Here is a 16,270-nt window from a genome sequence, read left to right as displayed (position 1 = left end):
ATGTAATTTATTATTATTTCACAATAATAGAAGAATAATTTAAAATTCACTTTAAAAGTAACCCTTCATAAAGTCATGAAAATAAACACAGCATAACACATGTTTATTGTGTTAAATAATTTCATTTCTCCAGATGGTTACACACACAAATTATCTCTACTTTTTGCTACATTTCAGTGAACTCTATTGCATGTGTTTTGATCTATATAAGAGTAAGACCAGCTGGACAAGTTCAGCTATAATGTACATTTAATCACAGATGCACAGTGTGTGGCATGACTCAGGAAGTGGTGATGAGCCAACAAAGGTAGAAAAGCAGAAGCGTGTCTGGCAAAGCACAGACAGTCAGAAACACTCAAAAGTCTTCTGAGCCTTCTCTAAAGGTAAGAGCAGTTAGATTTTACCTTTTTTCACTGTACATGAAAGCTGATACTCAAACAATGCAGGCTGCAGTTTTCACATGTTGCAGTTGTATGTTAATGACTTCCTGTTTTGCTAAAATTCATACATAATAATGAAGATTTCCTTGAAAATGATAAGAAAATTAGGTTTTTTATTTTTACGGGTCTTGAGCTAGTTAAATGTTATGCACAACTTCTACAATCTGTGTATTTTTTCCAACAACTATCCAGTTATTTAAAAAAATGGCACCGTCTGAGTCGATCAGTGATGGCTGTAAGTTAGCTCAGGAGAGTATGCCTGCATATGATGAAAGTCTTGAGGCAAGTTCAAATTTACAAACACCAAAAGGAACTTTTGGTGTGAATTATCAAAGGATATCAAAACATGTAGGCCATGACTATGTTGCTGCTGATGCCAGTCTTTTGTAAGAGACATACTATTTCCTTTGAAATCTGGGTAACTTCCAATTACGTCAAAAGCCTGAATAAATTACCAGTTGCATCAACTTATGTCTTATTAATGTTACTGCTAATTGAAACATACAATAAGAATAAAAAGCCCAGGATTTCAATTAATACAGTTAGACTCTCATGCTATCTGTGGAATTTACAAAAGAAACAAAAAAAAAACAACTTTACGGCTTGTGTACCCACACAGCCAACAGGTTTCAGTTTTGTTGGTACAGTGGTTTATAATACACATGTTTTTATGTGGAAACGAAGAGCAGTGACAGGCAATACAGTCATTTCACAGTCAACTTCACAACTAAACCTTTGCTTTGAAATCTTGGCAGATCTGATGAGATTAAATCAAACTGTTTTTCTGCAGTGCCACCATGATAAACAACTGCTCGTTTGACAGCGTGGACAACTTGATGAGATATTCGGAGTTGATCATCTACATACCCATATTCCTTATTGGGATGATTGTCAATTTTACAGCTCTGGTGCTGTTCTGTGCGTGTTTCCCAAAATGGACGGAGTCAGCAATATACATGACCAGCTTGGCCTTGATGGACCTTCTTCTTCTCTTACCTCTTCCCTTTAAAATGCATGCAGCTTATCACACGTGGGATAAACATCTCCTGCCACTTTGTTTGGTCTTGGAGAACCTGTACTTTGTTGGAATATATGGAAGCATCTACATGATTATGTGTATAGCTATGGATAGATGGGTGTCAATTTGTTACCCATTCAGATCCAAGCAGCTGCGTTCACCTAAAGTGGCTGTGATGATCTGCATCGGTGTTTGGTTGCTGGTATTCGCTGCAATCTTTCCAGTCACCTACAACTTTGGGGAGAACAGGCAAGAGAAGTTCCACTGCTTCCACGGGTTTTCAAAGAAAGGCTGGAGTCCTGGGGTGATCATCTGCCTGCAGGTGTTTGGGTTTCTGGGGCCTGCACTGGTGATAATATGCTGTTCAATTCATAACATCGGGACACTTAAGCAGTCTGGCCAGCACAGTGCCCAGAGCCGGGCCTGCGTGAAGATCATCTACAGCAGCCTGGGCGCCTTTCTGGTGCCGTTCACTCCAAGTCACTTGGGCATCTTCCTGCAGTTTCTGGTGAGATACACTATAGATTAAACTCAAATGAAGTGAAGCTTAAGATGGAAAGGGTTTAACAAAACAACATCACCTTTAAGTATATGTAGTAGTTGTTCTGGAGCTTTGGGTAATATCCCCAATGCAAAATACTATATATGCAAATAAATCAGTATAGAATATATAAATCTGCTCCTGAAAATTAAAAACTGATCAATTTCCTCATTCAAAAAGAACATTTCTTCATCTGATTTATGTGCAAATATATGAAAGACCTGACAAAAGTGCTGTTTTGTTAAAAAATGCTATCAAGCTGCTAAATCTATTTCATACCAGCAAACATATCAGCCCAGAATATGTTCTTTTGCAAATTACTGACTTGTGTGTGTGTGTTTTTTTCTTTTTTTGCTTAATGTGTCTAGAGAATGACAAAACAGATGAACAGTTTTGACATTTTACAAACTTCTTACAATTTTATTTTAGACTTGTCTCACGTATGTCTACTTTTGCAAAACCCTTATCCACATCCCAGTACATTCTTTTGCATTGCTTTGGCACAAAATGCATTCAGTGGCCATTCCTTCCAAAAAATTAGCTTCTTTCAGTCACCAGCAAACAACAACAATACAGGCTGTGCAGAATTATTAGGTAAATTGTATTTTTGAGGATTAATTTTATTATAGAACACCAACTATGTTCGCAATGAACACAAAAGACTCAAATATCAAAGCTGAATATTTTTGGAAGTTGGAGTGGGGCTGTTTTAGTTTTAGTATCTTAGGAGGATATCTGTGTGTGCAAGAGACTATTACTGTGCATAATTATTAGGCAACTTAACAAAAGCCAAATATATACCCATTTCACTTATTTATTTTCACCAAGGAAACCAATATAACAACTCAAAATTTATAAATATACATTTCTGGCATTCAAAAACAAAACAAAAACAAATCAGTGACCAATATAACCACCTTTCTTTGCGAGGACACTCAAAAGCCTGCCATCCATAGATTCTGTCAGTGTCTTGATCTGTTCACGATCAACTTTGCGTGCAGCAGCAACCACAGCCTCCCAGACACTGTTCAGAGAGGTGTACTGTTTTCCCTCCCTGTAGATCTCACATTTGATGAGGGACCACAGGTTCTCTATGGGGTTAAGATCAGGTGAACAAGGAGGCCATGTCATTATTTTTTCTTCTTTTAGACCTTTTCTAATCATGTTTTTCTTGAACGATGCTGACTTCTTCCTGTACCACTGCTTTAAGAAGGTGTCTTCAAGAGACTGGCAGTAGGACTGGGAGTTGAGCTTGACTCCATCCTCAACCCGAAAAGGTCCCACAAGCTCATCTTTGATGATACCAGCCCATACCAGTACCCCACCTCCACCTTGCTGGCGTCTGAGTCGGAGTGGAGCTCTGTGCCCAGTACTGATCCAGCCACGGGCCCATCCATCTGGCCCATCAAGACTCACTCTCATTTCATCAGTCCATAAAACCTTAGAAAAATCAGTCTTATGATATTTCTTGGCCCAGTCTTGACGTTTTATCTTGTGTGTCTTGTTCAGTGGTGGTCGTTTTTCAGCCTTTCTTACCTTGGCCATGTCCCTGAGTATTGCACACCTTGTGCCTCTTGGCACTCCAGTGATGTTGCAGCTCTGAAATATGGCAAAACTGGTGGCCAATGGCATCTTGGCAGCTTCACGCTTGATTTTCCTCAGTTCATGGGCAGTTATTTTGCGCCTTGTTTTTTCAACACGCTTCTTGCGACCATGTTGACTAGTTTGAATGAAACGCTTGATTGTTCGATGATCACGCCTCAAAAGCTTGGCAATTTTAAGAGTGCTGCATCCCTCTGCAAGACATCTCACTATTTTTGACTTTTCAGAGTCCGTCAAATCTCTCTTCTGACCCATTCTGCCAAAGGAATGGAAGTTGCCTAATAATTATGCACACCTGATGTAGGGTGTTGATGTCATTAGACCACACCCCTTCTCATTACAGAGATGCACATCACCTGATATGCTTAATTGGTAGTAGGCTTTCAAGCCTGTACCGGTTGGAGTAGAACAACATTCATAAAGAGGATGATGTAATCAAAATACTCATTTGCCTAATAATTCTGCACACACTGTACATTTTAAAGACATTAAGGTACTCTGTATAAAGCTGTTTGCTTTCAGGTCAAAACCAAATGAAATGACAAAAGTGTCATCCAGAATAAGATATGAAACTATACACTTGTGCTAGTACAAATATTATATTTCTTGTATAATCTTTAGTAAATTGATAACATTTGCTGCTTTGTTGCATACATATGATGCCCTGAAATTCAAATGCTGGAAAAACTGCTGTAAATAGTTAATTTGCACAAAGTTGTAGTATATATGCTGTGGACACCACAGATGTATGTGTATGTCTGCATTCATTTATTGGATTTTCAGACTACAGTGCCATTTTAGCATTAAACAGGACATATGAACCTCTCAGTAATTGGACATAGTGGCCCATATCCTTTTTTTTTTTTTTTTTGCAATGCAACATGATATAATTTTGGGTCAAAGTAGAAGATACAGACACATTTTATATATGCAGTTTGTAATTAATGTAATTTTTCAAACTCACTGACCACCTCAGCAGTATTACTGAGTAAAAACATTTGTGATAGTTATGAACAGATGAGTCACTTTCATGACAAGCTTTAATGGCTATAGTGTTTTTAGCACCAATGGCTAACCAGTGGACTCAGGTGTGTATTTGACAACATATTATTAGGACACAGTATTGGGAAAGGTTTCTGGTGTTCTACAAAATAAGTGGAAGCAAAACCCAATCAATCCAATGAACATATCATATAAAAGGACAAAAAACAAACACTGTGCATAGTTGTCTGTCACTCTGTTGTCTAAGCAAGAGTTTCAAAAGCTGTGACTCATTTTATTAATGATGATGTCTTAACTATGCACATACTTCCAGGTGCACCAAGGAATGATTCAGGACTGTGACACCAAGAAACATATCAGCATGTTCATTCAGATTTCCATGTGTTTGTCCAACATCACCTGCTGTCTGGACGCTTTCTGCTATTACTTCATCGCCCGTGAAATGAGGAGCCCCAGACAGATGCTGACAAATAGGAACTCAAGAAGAACCACCTTCAGCACTTCAGAGGTCTGATTACCTGATAAGGACACCTCATGATATGATTTGAACCTAGAAGGCCAATGGGCGTGAGTACCCACTTTGGCTTTTTTATTTTAGCAACAGCAAATGAAACAAATGGGGCGCCTTTAGCCGATGAGGAAGTCTGCCATGCACTGAAACAAAGGGTAGAAAAATAAACAGCTCAGGATGTAAAAACAATGAACCGTTAAGTTAAAGGGGATTTGGTTCAGCGGAAATGCAGCAGGCACATCTAAAACCTCAACTATAGGCAGCAAAAACAAAAAACAAAAAAAGAATCCACCAGTGCGTTACAATATGACGCGCTTATACAGATGAAAGAGAAATCGCTGAAAACACTTTCAGATTGCTGACTTCTGCAAACTGTGAGACAGAAACTGACGTCTGGCATGACTCATTTTCAGCCAGTTATGGCACATGGCAGACCTATTTTGATGTAATTCTCACAACCTGAAGTCAAAAAGATGAAAAAGAAGCTTCAATTGTTCTGATACTCTCATTAAAGATTAAATTATCTATTTAACTTCACAGATGAAACATGTAAATTGAATGTGGGTCTTTAGATATACACTTGGTGAATTATTTATTTTTTATTATTACTTTTATCTTCCAACAGGCCACTAAATATGACAATAATAATGTTAATATGTAATCTATTAAAAAATAGAAAACATTTTAAATGGAAAAACTTTTGTGAAACAAATGAAAATAGTGCATCGGTTTTACACACTGATTAAAATGTGAATCCCTAAATTTAATTATGATGTGCCAATCACTCCAACACCAAACATGTAATCTTTAAAAAACATAAATAATGTTTAATTGACAATTATTTACATTTGTACATTTGTAGCTTCACAAGATCTTTACAGTCTCTCTTTTTTTTAATAAACTAACTTAATTTGATTTATTTATTGTTTTGTTTCTTTTGTACATTTGGACCCTGTTTAAGAATCGTGATTTACTTGTAACATAAAACAGCGACTAAGTAACTGTAAATTTAGCATTAGGAGAGCATTAACCATAAATTTAGGTTAGAACAATCTGTAAAGAGAAGTTTCAATTATGTATTAATTTAGTAAATTGTGATCTTACTAATTCTGAGGCAAAACTTGAAATTAATTTATTATCTGTGTAAACTAACAAATCTAGATGATCATATTGAGGTTTGTTTTAACACATGTCTTTTAGCCATTTTAATATTAATTTTAATATGAGGAAGCTCATAGAAAGTTAGACGTTTTACAGAAGAAAATGTGTTTATTTCTGTTTGTTCTTACAATCATTACGGTTATCTTGGTGTGAACATAAATGACATATTACTGGCCATGAAAAATGCCAAATATTTTATTAAATAATAATAATAATAAACTTAAGTTTGAATTTCTGTTGTTTCGTTTTAAGGTGCAGCTTTAACTGTGTAAGATGGCTAAAGGAAATTTGAAGTAAAAATCAGTTATGGTAGCTCTGTACTACAAGACTGTTTTCATAATAATATATTTAAAGTAAAACAGTGTTAATAAAAAGGGGATAAAGCTGTTAGCCTTATATCCCTCTTGTTTAATGGTCATGTGCAAACAAGACGGGTTTAATATGCTAGCATTTAGTTACAGGTTGATCACTAATACTTTTGTAATGTAAATACTGTAATTATATGTGGGTAAACAAAACTGAACTATAATCTCAGTTGTCTTGCAGGAATCTTCATTTTAATTCATGTTGTTGTGTTTTAAATAATTCTTTTTTTCTTAAGAAGCTGCAGTTTTATAGAAAAGTCATTTTATAGAAATGTCATCCATAGATATTAAGACAGGGTATTAAAATATTCACTTTGCATTTTTCTCCAGATACATGATGGCTGTGCACTCTGATGAGGACTAAAATCTAAATAAAATATAACATTTTTTCTGTCTGCTTTTTTTAGTGCAAACATGCTGTCAGTAATGTCAACTCTGCAAAGAAAGTAAACCATAATTTACACACTGATTATGTGCATGCATTATGTGCATGCTTCACTGAAAATGATTAACTTTAAAAGACAATAAAAGTTTGTTCATTTATTCTTAAAGCAGCAAGATATTACAAGAAGAATTGACAGTACATTCAAAGTGTGAGAGACAATGAATTATGAGCACATATACATCATAGAGACACTCTAATGTTTGTTAAATTGTAACAAGTCAACATTATCAAGATTATAATGCCAAGGTTGGAAGGGACCGAAAACAGGTTAAGAGCTAAAGACAAACAAGAAAATCTCGAGTGAAGAGGAGGAAGAGCAAAACAAAGTGAGTTTCAGCCTTTGATATCATCTACAGTGAGTGATCTAAACTATAAAGCACTCATTATAAATATTTTCATCCTTAACACTACGCATAGCATCACTGACTGCAGAATATTTCCCTCTGTCCCTCTACAGCACTGCTACTAATTACAGTCTAAAGCCATTTATATCCAAGAACAAGGAAAATGTGATACCAAAAACAAAAAAGAGAAAAAAAGAGAGGCAAACCATAACGAAATGATCTTTCACAAAACATGTCAGTGTCTCATAAAAATCTATGTTTGTAACAATATATTAAGAAGAAAATCAATTTACAGTATATATTGCTTCAGAACAATCAAAGTTATATACAATTCATTAATGATATAAACCAGCAAATTAACATCTTAACTACATGAGGTATGTTTTTTACATTTAACAAAAATAAATAAATAAAAATAAAACAAAGAACTTCAATAATGACAATAATTAGAACAGAGACAAGTACTGACATTAGTGCACAGAGCAGCTTTCAAGCAACCTTACCATCACCTGCAGCGCACTGTATTACTCACATTACAAAGACAAGTCAAAAATCAGTTCAAATCAAGTCTTTTGATGTAGATGCCACATACTGACTCACTTTAACAGCTTCTGCTTAACGAAATCATTTACAGATAAATCCAAACACATGGATAACATCATCCACATATACAGACAATTGGAATAATAATAATAAAAAAGGCATTAACATCATACCTGGACAGTAAAAGAGCAGCTCAAGTTGAGACAAAAACTATAACTTAAACTAAAACTACTAGACAATGTTTGCTCTTAAAGTGCAGCTTAACGCGTAAGAAATTCAAGAGGTATGGTTTAAAATTGGCTTCGGTGTTTGATGGCTGTGATATTCGCCTCAGATTTAGAACCGGTTGCAGATGACAGTCTCAACCACAAAAGTGTTCTCAAAGTGACGGATGCTGTGGCACTTCTTTGTTTCACGCCTCTCAATACCTGGAAGAGAAGAGAAAAAAAGAGATTTAGAAAATGTTCTCAGCACCTAAAGTGTTCATACTGTGCTGCTGCCATGATGACAAAGCCTAGTTTGAATTAGCACTGGTGATCCCCACAATCACTTCAGTCACATCCTTGTATGTACACCGGTGAAGCTGTTGCATCATTTCTAAACACTACATGCCAATCAAAGGCAGAAACAACTGAGTTAATTCTCATGTGATAACTCAGTTGTTTCTGCTAAATCACTACCTCCTCCACAATGTGTGGATGTGTCCCCGGCACTATGAATGACTCATGTAGCAGGAAGTTCCCAGGCTTTGCCCACACACACACACATACGCACATGCGTATATGATCGTCAGACTGTCAAGCTGTAACAATACTGTCTGAAATATTCACAAGAAAGTCCCTATTTGGCTCTGGTTGTGTTTGCTTTCTGCCCGGTCAACTTTTGTTTCTCCCACACAACAACTCTAAACTCTGGGTTCCTTGTGATTCACTCCTCACATACAGAGAGATCTTAGTGACCCCACAGGCATCACATGATTCAGCATCTCACCACGGGCTGGTGTGAAAGAGGGTAATAACTAACGGAAGTGACCCAGAAATAATTGGAAGGGTTTACTTACGTTGGCGCTGGTTGCGGCGTCTGAGGCGATAGGTCTCTTTGCTGAAGCAGAGCCTGTGGATGAACGGGCCCAGCTGCCTCATGTTCCTCACCCTCCCTGTCACCACCATCTCCTCCTGGATGATGTAAGTCTGAGGAAGGTACGTCCCTCTCTGTGGCAAAGAGACACAAATTAATCACTCAGTGGGAGGAACACGGCCAACAGGAGGAAGGGAACACAATGTCCTTCCCTCTGCCTGACAGGCATTAATCTCTTACAGTGCTTTCATAAAGCTTCACCAGTGGCATCAAATGCCTCACCTTGACATTAATAAGCAGCTCCCACAGATTCCGTGGAGGCATCACCAGTGTTGTGTTCAGCTCAGTGATGTAGCATTTGTCCAAGGCAATGTCGTGATATGCGGTGAGGCCCTGCAATGAATCAGTACAGATAGAGCATTAAGTTAAAATCACACTTTAACATGAAAATATAATGAAAGGAAATAATGTCAGAACCTACCCTCTGGAAGTCGTGGATGATATCAGCAGGGTCACTACCTCCAAAATGAGGCACTGGTACACTGATCTGTTCATAGTTGTCATCAAGGTAAATGCCAACATTCTCCTCCAGTTCTTGTCGTCCCCTCAGGGGAGCATATACTGAGTCCTCATAGATGACCCTGCAGTGGAATAAGCTGTCCTCTGGGACCTGCTAATTGGATGCAAGAGAGTTGAGTTAGCATGTTTTTTTGTAATTTACTTAACTGCAGGCCCAAGGATATAATGTAAGAATTGTAAACTCGACTAACCTGAGGTGTAAAATAAGAACGATAGATGTAGACTGAGGCCAGCACCAGTCCTGACACGAAAATCACCAGGCCAAAGGTGAGGCAGCACAGGCCAGTTGGAAAGGGTTTCCTGGGCCGGACAGGAGGATATCCCTGCTGCTGTAAAGAAGAGAAAAGATGACTGGTTAGAGGAAGGGTCGGGACCTCCATAAACTACACATGCACATGTGCTGCTGATCCTTAATAAAAGTGCATTTAGCACTCCAGGCTGTAAACTAGAACTGTCTCTTTTCATTTTAATCTAATCTTAAAGGAGGACAATAAGTTTGATGTGTTCTTTTTTTCCTTTTCTTTAACTGAACGACATGTAGTTGAATGATGGAGCATCAGTGAATGTAACAGCACATTACAAAGCCACACTATCCTGTACAAAGCCTGAATCGTAACAGAACTAATTCTGACAAGAGACAGTTGCCAACTCATTAGTCAGGCAAGGAGATCTCGTAGACGTAGGATGGGCTAGAATGAGACATGCCAGATGCCCACCTACGGTCTCTCAGTCAATCTGCTGCCTCTTCCTACTACTGTTGCTATGGAGAACGGAAGCATGGAGAACAGATTGTGCCAGGCTCTGACGAAGATGCTGGCACGTGGTTGTCTGTGTCTATTCTTAGAGGCCTACTTCCATGCTCCATATTTGCAGATATTAAATCTAGGCTCCCTGAGTGGGAGTCAAAATAAGGACAACTGCGTAGAGCAGGAGTCCCTCAATTTAGGTAGGCGTATTAATAGATTACACGTATTGCTCTGACGCCTCACTTCCCATTTTAGCCAATCAAAATCTACACTGTCTCTGACATCCTTCTGTTGACGTAACAACTGATGAAAATTTGTGTTTGCAGAAGTGATGGATGCGTCATCAGGAGGTTTTCACTGTCTGAAGTGTGAGTGCTGGGTATCTATAATTACCCCTCACTGCTGATAAGGAGTTCAGAAATGAGGCTAAGAGAGCTGGACTTTATGTGACAGATCTAAGGTAATCCTAATTACTTAATGTTGAACACACCCAACTCAGAGTTAACTTGATTAGACTAATTTCACTTACAGTCAAATATGTAGATAATGTGTATAGTGTCTACATAGATCCTAGAAAAAAATTAATCTGCAAGATATCTGAGTCCTTCCTTTAAGTTTTTTTCTTTAGATTTAATAAAACTTTATTTACATTTATTGCAAACACTCACTTTTGTGTGCTAGTTTTTAACTAAGGCAATAACCATTGTACATTCAACACAGTCATCTTGAACACCACTCATGCTTATACATCTTGAGCACTGCCTGCAGGATTCATGTGGTATAACACCTTCTGACATAGATGCTGGTGCAGTAACTGCAGCAGATAGCTGATTGTTTTCCTAGACTGACATCATGAAATGTGCAAAGCTATTTAAACGCCCTTGTAGTAAGTAGTAAGATGAGGGAGTTTTTTTGTGTTGTGAATGCATACTTTACGAACCACTGATAATGATGGTGTCACAGTTTGCTGAAGGCTCAGCTATAGACACAACTATCTGCAGTGTGTGTCCTCCCAGTGGCCAAATGTTATGACGTAATGCCAACATACTCAGGCTGGGATAACATGCAATGATGGATTCATTCCCTTGTTTGCTCAATACTTTTACTTAATTACTACTTTAGCCCAATATAAACTGCACCATCTCAACTAAGTAGAAACATATTGGTCATGTTAATATTTTTTAAAATCTAAATAGCATTGTATGCATATATTAGTTTACGTATAAGTATTTTTTTTTTAAATGGATTAACCGACTAATATTAAATCCCATCAGTGACAGGATGATGCGTGGCCAAACACGATTAACGCTAATCTTCTTAGTTATAGGCTCTGCAGAGGAGTATAGCCCACTCATGCTATACTAGACACAAGACAAAATATACTGTATAAAACAAAAGCCTAAAAAGAAAAAAAAAAGTAAAAGAAAGAACGTAAAAAGAAAGTGCATACTCACATGAACCTGCGGTATGGTTATCTTGTCCTCATCGTTATCTTTTTCAGGCTTCTGCGCCGACACTGGTTGAAAAGTGATCTTCACCATTTTTTCAGTTCAGTATATGCAATTGCTTTGTCTCCTATCTGGTTCAATGCGCTGAATCGTCCACCACACCGGGAAGATTATATAGCGGCGGAGCGGGCTCGCCCCCGGGACTTTGTCACGTCAGAAGAGCGTCTTCTCTGACGAACACGCGCTGTGTGGGTATGAGGGAAATCCTCCTCACCGCTGTCAGAATAAAAACCTAAATAAGCCTAAAACATATTGATATTGACACAAAAGCTAATGTGCATGGCTTATTTACTTATAATTTAAACTATTTAAATGTTTATATGCATACATCATGGGGGAAAATGCGCATTTTAAAGCTCTATTGTCGACAGTAGACTACATTGCCCGCTATTTTGAAGGACAGTGCCCAATATGGTAGTGTTTTCCGCTTTTTATTTAAAGCTGAATATCCTCCTCTCTACCATGTTCCTAACACTGTCATCCGGAAATGTTGTGATGTTTGAAATTAGCTCAGACAGCAACTATACAGCAATAAAGTTATCAATAGGTCGCTATTACTGAGTAGTAATAATGATGTTCATTTATTGTTGGGGCTATTTGTTTCTAGTTGGTGCATTCTAACAATGTAGCCTATAATTTCAACTAAATAGACCGTAATGTTTATAAAATACTTGTGCTAACAAAGTGGAGTTTTAAGAATATACTCATTTGCAGATTTAAAATTAAGATCCATAACGTAGATTTAATTTGATTAAATAAAAACAGTTTATTATAAATATTTATATATCTGTCATATGCAAACTAATACCACATACAGTCATAGCACACAGACAGCTCTTTTTGGCACATGTGAAAAGTCATGACAGTGCACTTATGATTAACTACTAAATCTATCTATTTATAGATAAATAAATTCTATCTATCTATCTATCTATCTATCTATCTATCTATCTATCTATCTATCTATCTATCTATCTATCTATCTATCTATCTATCTGGAAGACTTGGTCATCGTCATAGGTGGGCTGATTGTTAACAATCAAGAATGAATTAGCAAAGTAACTAATGATCTAATGTGAGAACTGCCAGTTATATGGCCCATAGTGATGATCACATTTAAGGCAGAGCTTAAGCTTGGCAACATTGGAGAGCAAATGCTGAAATGTTATTCAATATGCAAGATACGTTTGATAGATTAAAATGTCCTTAAATATATTTAGTTGCTTTCAGTAGACTATTAGCATTATACGACATTAATTGTTTTGAAAGTACTTCTACTGTTTTAGGTGAAGCTGCTGATAGGATGTGGGATCAGAGGGTTGGTGGGTTTATCTGGCTCTGCGGTTCATACAGGCGTTAACATGACCCCTGGTGATGACCGCTGCGCGCCCTCGATGTTTCGCAGCCAGGTCAGTCATTCACATGTAAATGAACCAACATATACGCCCCACACATGCCCCCTCGGAGCAGCATTAACAGCCCATTCTCTGAGGGCTTACTGCTGGAGTCGCACCATCTGTCTCCCTGACAAGCTCTAACGGCTCTTTGGATTGCACCCCAGCCTCCAGTCCAAACTTGAGCGAAATGGCCCCCATCCGCAACAACACACAAGGACCGGACAGGGGTGACAGTGGAGTCAGCTCTGACAGAAAGGTAAGATGAGTGGGCCCTTATTACCATTATCCACGTTACGACTGGGTATGGAACTGACAAAGTAACTCAACTGTTGCCAGATGAGGAAACCTCTGGTCGAAAAGAAAAGGAGGGCTCGCATCAATGAAAGTTTACAAGAGCTCAGAGTTCTCATCGCGGATGCAGACGTAAGAAATTTAGTCGTTATTCCTAAAACTTAATTACGCCGACATAGCTTTATTAGCATCATTTAGCTTATGTTGCTAACGGTTTTTGCTTGTGTGTTTTGTCATTCGCCAGTTACAATCAAAGATGGAGAATGCCGAAGTGCTGGAGATGACAGTGAAAAGCGTGGAGAGCATACTGCAAAGCCGTGTCGAAGGTAAACATTACTAATCAGTTACACTAACTGTCGGTACCATTGTGGAAAGTTTTTTTAAAAAAATAATTACACAGAATTTAATATAGATCACAAAGCTTTTTAACTTACTTATTCTTTCGCCAAAATATATAATTCTTGTGAACTGTTTACCAGCCAAATACAAATTCATTAAAGTTAGTGGATTAATAGCTTTAATAGCTATTCTAATTAATTGCACAGTGGTCATATGTGCGTTTCGACAGCGGTTAAGCCAATCAGAGCAGAGAGTCAGGTGGCTTAATGTTTTTTTTGTTTTGTCTGTTTGTGTGTGTGTGTGTGTGTGTGTGTGTGTGTGTGTGTGTGTGTGTGTGTGTGTGTGTGTGTGTCTGTGTGTGTGTGTGTGTAATTCTAAAACTGTTATATGAATTTGTCTTTTCCCAGAGGTAGATGCTGTTAACCGGGAAGCCTCTGAGCGGTTTGCAGCCGGCTACATCCAGTGTATGCACGACGTCCACACCTTTGTGTCCAGCTTTCCGGGAATAGACCCAGGGATAGCAATGGAGCTGTTGAACCACCTTCTAGAAAGCATGCCCCTGAACTACGACGACCGACTCCAGGTGATGCTCCCAGACATTGTGCCAGACAACCCCGGCTGCAACAGCACTTGGTCCTTGCCTGAGAACATGTACTCGGCCCTTGTGTCTCCAGCACCTTCCACCATCTCCACTGATGACCTCAGCTCTGATCTGGATGAGACAGACTCCGAGCAAAGTCAGGTTTCTTCCTTAGAGGAGGTAGACTGCCTTGATGTGTTACCTGGCTCAACTTTGTCCAAGTCAGTGTGGAGACCTTGGTAGACCATTTAAAATGAAGACGCGTGATATAAACAGATAGATGATTTAATGGTTTGTGTTAGGATGTTGGTATAGGCCTCAGTCAATGGCTTTAAAAAACACTGATAAGATGACAACTCTTAACTTATTCAAATGCATGTGATGAGCTCTTTGTAAAATATCTTTGAATTGCAATTGAACTATTTAATAAGTAAAATATCTAATTAAATCTTTTGGATATTTCAGTTACCTGTGCTGTCTACCTTTGGAAGAGTATAGGCCTGCCTTAAGTAAAGGGGAAATATGCATTTGTAAATATGTACTTGTTGACTGGGCTGCATAGACAATAGAGACACTAGAGATGTATTTAAACCTCTCAAATGATGCTTAGCAGGCTACCTCACATAATTTGTCTAAGGTTTAACTTTCAATAAATATGATGACAATGATCCCACTAACCACCCACCTTGGTCTGTTACAAAGATATTAGCTATTACTCTGCATTTGTGGGCCAGTTTGTGTGCACTCTCTCACTCTCCAAGATCCCTTAACACATCGTAGGCATTTGTGAGGTATGAAATGAGTAATCCACTCGCTCCTTTTATAGGCCTTGTTGAGAACTTGTCAGATGGATTTTACAGCTCTACTTTAGCTCAGCTTTTTCATGACTTTAAATAACTTGGCTGCACAACTTGCTAAGTCATGACTGAGGTTTTAAGATTTGCTAACTTTGCATGCAATAAACTGATATAGTCGTTTGGCAACCAGAGATGATAATCTAATCATATAATAATATTTGCAATTGTGTAAATACAACCACAGACAAGTGTATTACAAATAATTTAAATGCACATGCATGACACATAGGGCCAAGTTACAGCTGCACTTGATGAATAAGAAAAGACAGCATTTTTGACACCAGTCTTATTTCATCTCTGGTGTTCCTGTGATATCCATCAAGTGTTACTTCTTACACTTCTTTCACCACCATCACTCAGACACTTAAAGTGAAACAAGAAAAAGATTAATACAGTAAGCACTGGACTAAATTAAAGCGCTGTCCTATTTAGCATACACAATGCTGGAAAGTGAGTACTAAAGACTGTAATTGGATAAGATTTTAAGTAGTTTGCATTTTGTTCGTGTTTATTTCACTTGCGTGTTCTTTGCCTACAAGGGAAATCGTGCTCTGTGACTTCACAATGTTACATTAAAACAAGAGCTGCGTCATGAAATATTAATAGTTTTACTTTACTGTTTTTTTAACGTAAATATATTTCCATTTGACAGAAATAAAGAACAGCTTGAGTATGATGAACTTTATAGGCTACAGTTATTTGACACTGTAATGACTAGACCGGATTTGCGGATCTGCAGAGGTGTAAATTACCGCAGTAGGAAGCAGCTTGTACATTTTCACACTTCATCCTCAGCGTGTATTAAAGTAAAAAGGTGTGAACAGCGGAGGGGCGCTCGCTTTGATCACGAGACGCTGCCTGTCTGCCAACAGGGTGAATCTCGGCTTTTGTTTCAATGATCGCGCAGATATTTGCATCAGGAAG

General features: G+C 38.0%; 3 protein-coding genes across 5 annotated transcripts; 2 read left to right on the top strand and 1 right to left on the bottom strand.

Annotated features, from left to right (window-relative positions):
• The first annotated feature begins 288 nt into the window (after positions 1–288).
• Positions 289–7,178, top strand: LOC121645067 (G-protein coupled receptor 55). Of its 2 annotated transcripts, none has more exons than XR_006011347.1 (4): positions 289–383; positions 1,231–1,966; positions 4,917–5,170; positions 6,971–7,178. XR_006011347.1 is itself a non-coding variant. In XM_041993373.1 (4 exons), the coding sequence occupies exons 2-4, from the start codon at positions 1,238–1,240 to the stop codon at positions 6,992–6,994; spliced, it is 948 nt and encodes a 315-aa protein (XP_041849307.1). In that variant the 5' UTR covers positions 289–383; positions 1,231–1,237; the 3' UTR covers positions 6,995–7,178. The 2 variants fall into 2 exon arrangements, 1 of the variants encoding a protein (XP_041849307.1); XM_041993373.1 differs by having other exon boundaries at positions 4,917–5,111.
• itm2cb (integral membrane protein 2Cb) lies at positions 7,168–11,971 on the bottom strand. Of its 2 annotated transcripts, none has more exons than XM_041993374.1 (6): positions 11,829–11,971; positions 9,820–9,957; positions 9,531–9,722; positions 9,332–9,442; positions 9,033–9,183; positions 7,168–8,400 (listed from the first exon to the last, which is right to left on the bottom strand). In XM_041993374.1, exons 1-6 carry the CDS (start codon positions 11,913–11,915, stop codon positions 8,309–8,311), a joined length of 771 nt encoding a protein of 256 aa, XP_041849308.1. In that variant the 5' UTR covers positions 11,916–11,971; the 3' UTR covers positions 7,168–8,308. The 2 variants fall into 2 exon arrangements, with proteins under 2 accessions (XP_041849308.1, XP_041849310.1); XM_041993376.1 differs by having other exon boundaries at positions 9,531–9,719.
• hes6 (hes family bHLH transcription factor 6) lies at positions 9,700–15,154 on the top strand. Its single transcript, XM_041993377.1, has 5 exons — positions 9,700–10,834; positions 13,236–13,535; positions 13,616–13,702; positions 13,815–13,896; positions 14,317–15,154. Exons 2-5 carry the CDS (start codon positions 13,467–13,469, stop codon positions 14,730–14,732), a joined length of 654 nt encoding a protein of 217 aa, XP_041849311.1. The 5' UTR covers positions 9,700–10,834; positions 13,236–13,466; the 3' UTR covers positions 14,733–15,154.
• Positions 15,155–16,270: the final 1,116 nt, after the last annotated feature.

This window comes from Melanotaenia boesemani, chromosome 8 (assembly GCF_017639745.1).
Source record: "Melanotaenia boesemani isolate fMelBoe1 chromosome 8, fMelBoe1.pri, whole genome shotgun sequence".
Taxonomy (NCBI): Eukaryota; Metazoa; Chordata; class Actinopteri; order Atheriniformes; family Melanotaeniidae; genus Melanotaenia; species Melanotaenia boesemani.
Note: the sequence above shows the minus strand (reverse complement) of the source record. Positions and strands in the feature narration are given on the sequence as shown.

Bases quoted from the DNA above. Each gene is read 5' to 3' on its own strand.
- hes6 (XM_041993377.1), top strand. From the start codon at position 13,467: ATGGCCCCCATCCGCAACAACACACAAGGACCGGACAGGGGTGACAGT. The intron at 13,703-13,814 runs GTAAGAAATTTA...GTCATTCGCCAG, and splicing joins TTCTCATCGCGGATGCAGAC to TTACAATCAAAGATGGAGAA. The intron at 13,897-14,316 runs GTAAACATTACT...GTCTTTTCCCAG, and splicing joins ACTGCAAAGCCGTGTCGAAG to AGGTAGATGCTGTTAACCGG.
- itm2cb (XM_041993374.1), bottom strand. From the start codon at position 11,915: ATGGTGAAGATCACTTTTCAACCAGTGTCGGCGCAGAAGCCTGAAAAA. The intron at 9,958-11,828 runs GTGAGTATGCAC...TCTTCTTTACAG, and splicing joins TAACCATACCGCAGGTTCAT to CAGCAGGGATATCCTCCTGT. The intron at 9,184-9,331 runs GTGAGGCATTTG...TCTTTGCCACAG, and splicing joins AGCTGCTTATTAATGTCAAG to AGAGGGACGTACCTTCCTCA.
- LOC121645067 (XM_041993373.1), top strand. From the start codon at position 1,238: ATGATAAACAACTGCTCGTTTGACAGCGTGGACAACTTGATGAGATAT. The intron at 1,967-4,916 runs GTGAGATACACT...ACATACTTCCAG, and splicing joins GCATCTTCCTGCAGTTTCTG to GTGCACCAAGGAATGATTCA. The intron at 5,112-6,970 runs GTCTGATTACCT...ATTTTTCTCCAG, and splicing joins CCACCTTCAGCACTTCAGAG to ATACATGATGGCTGTGCACT.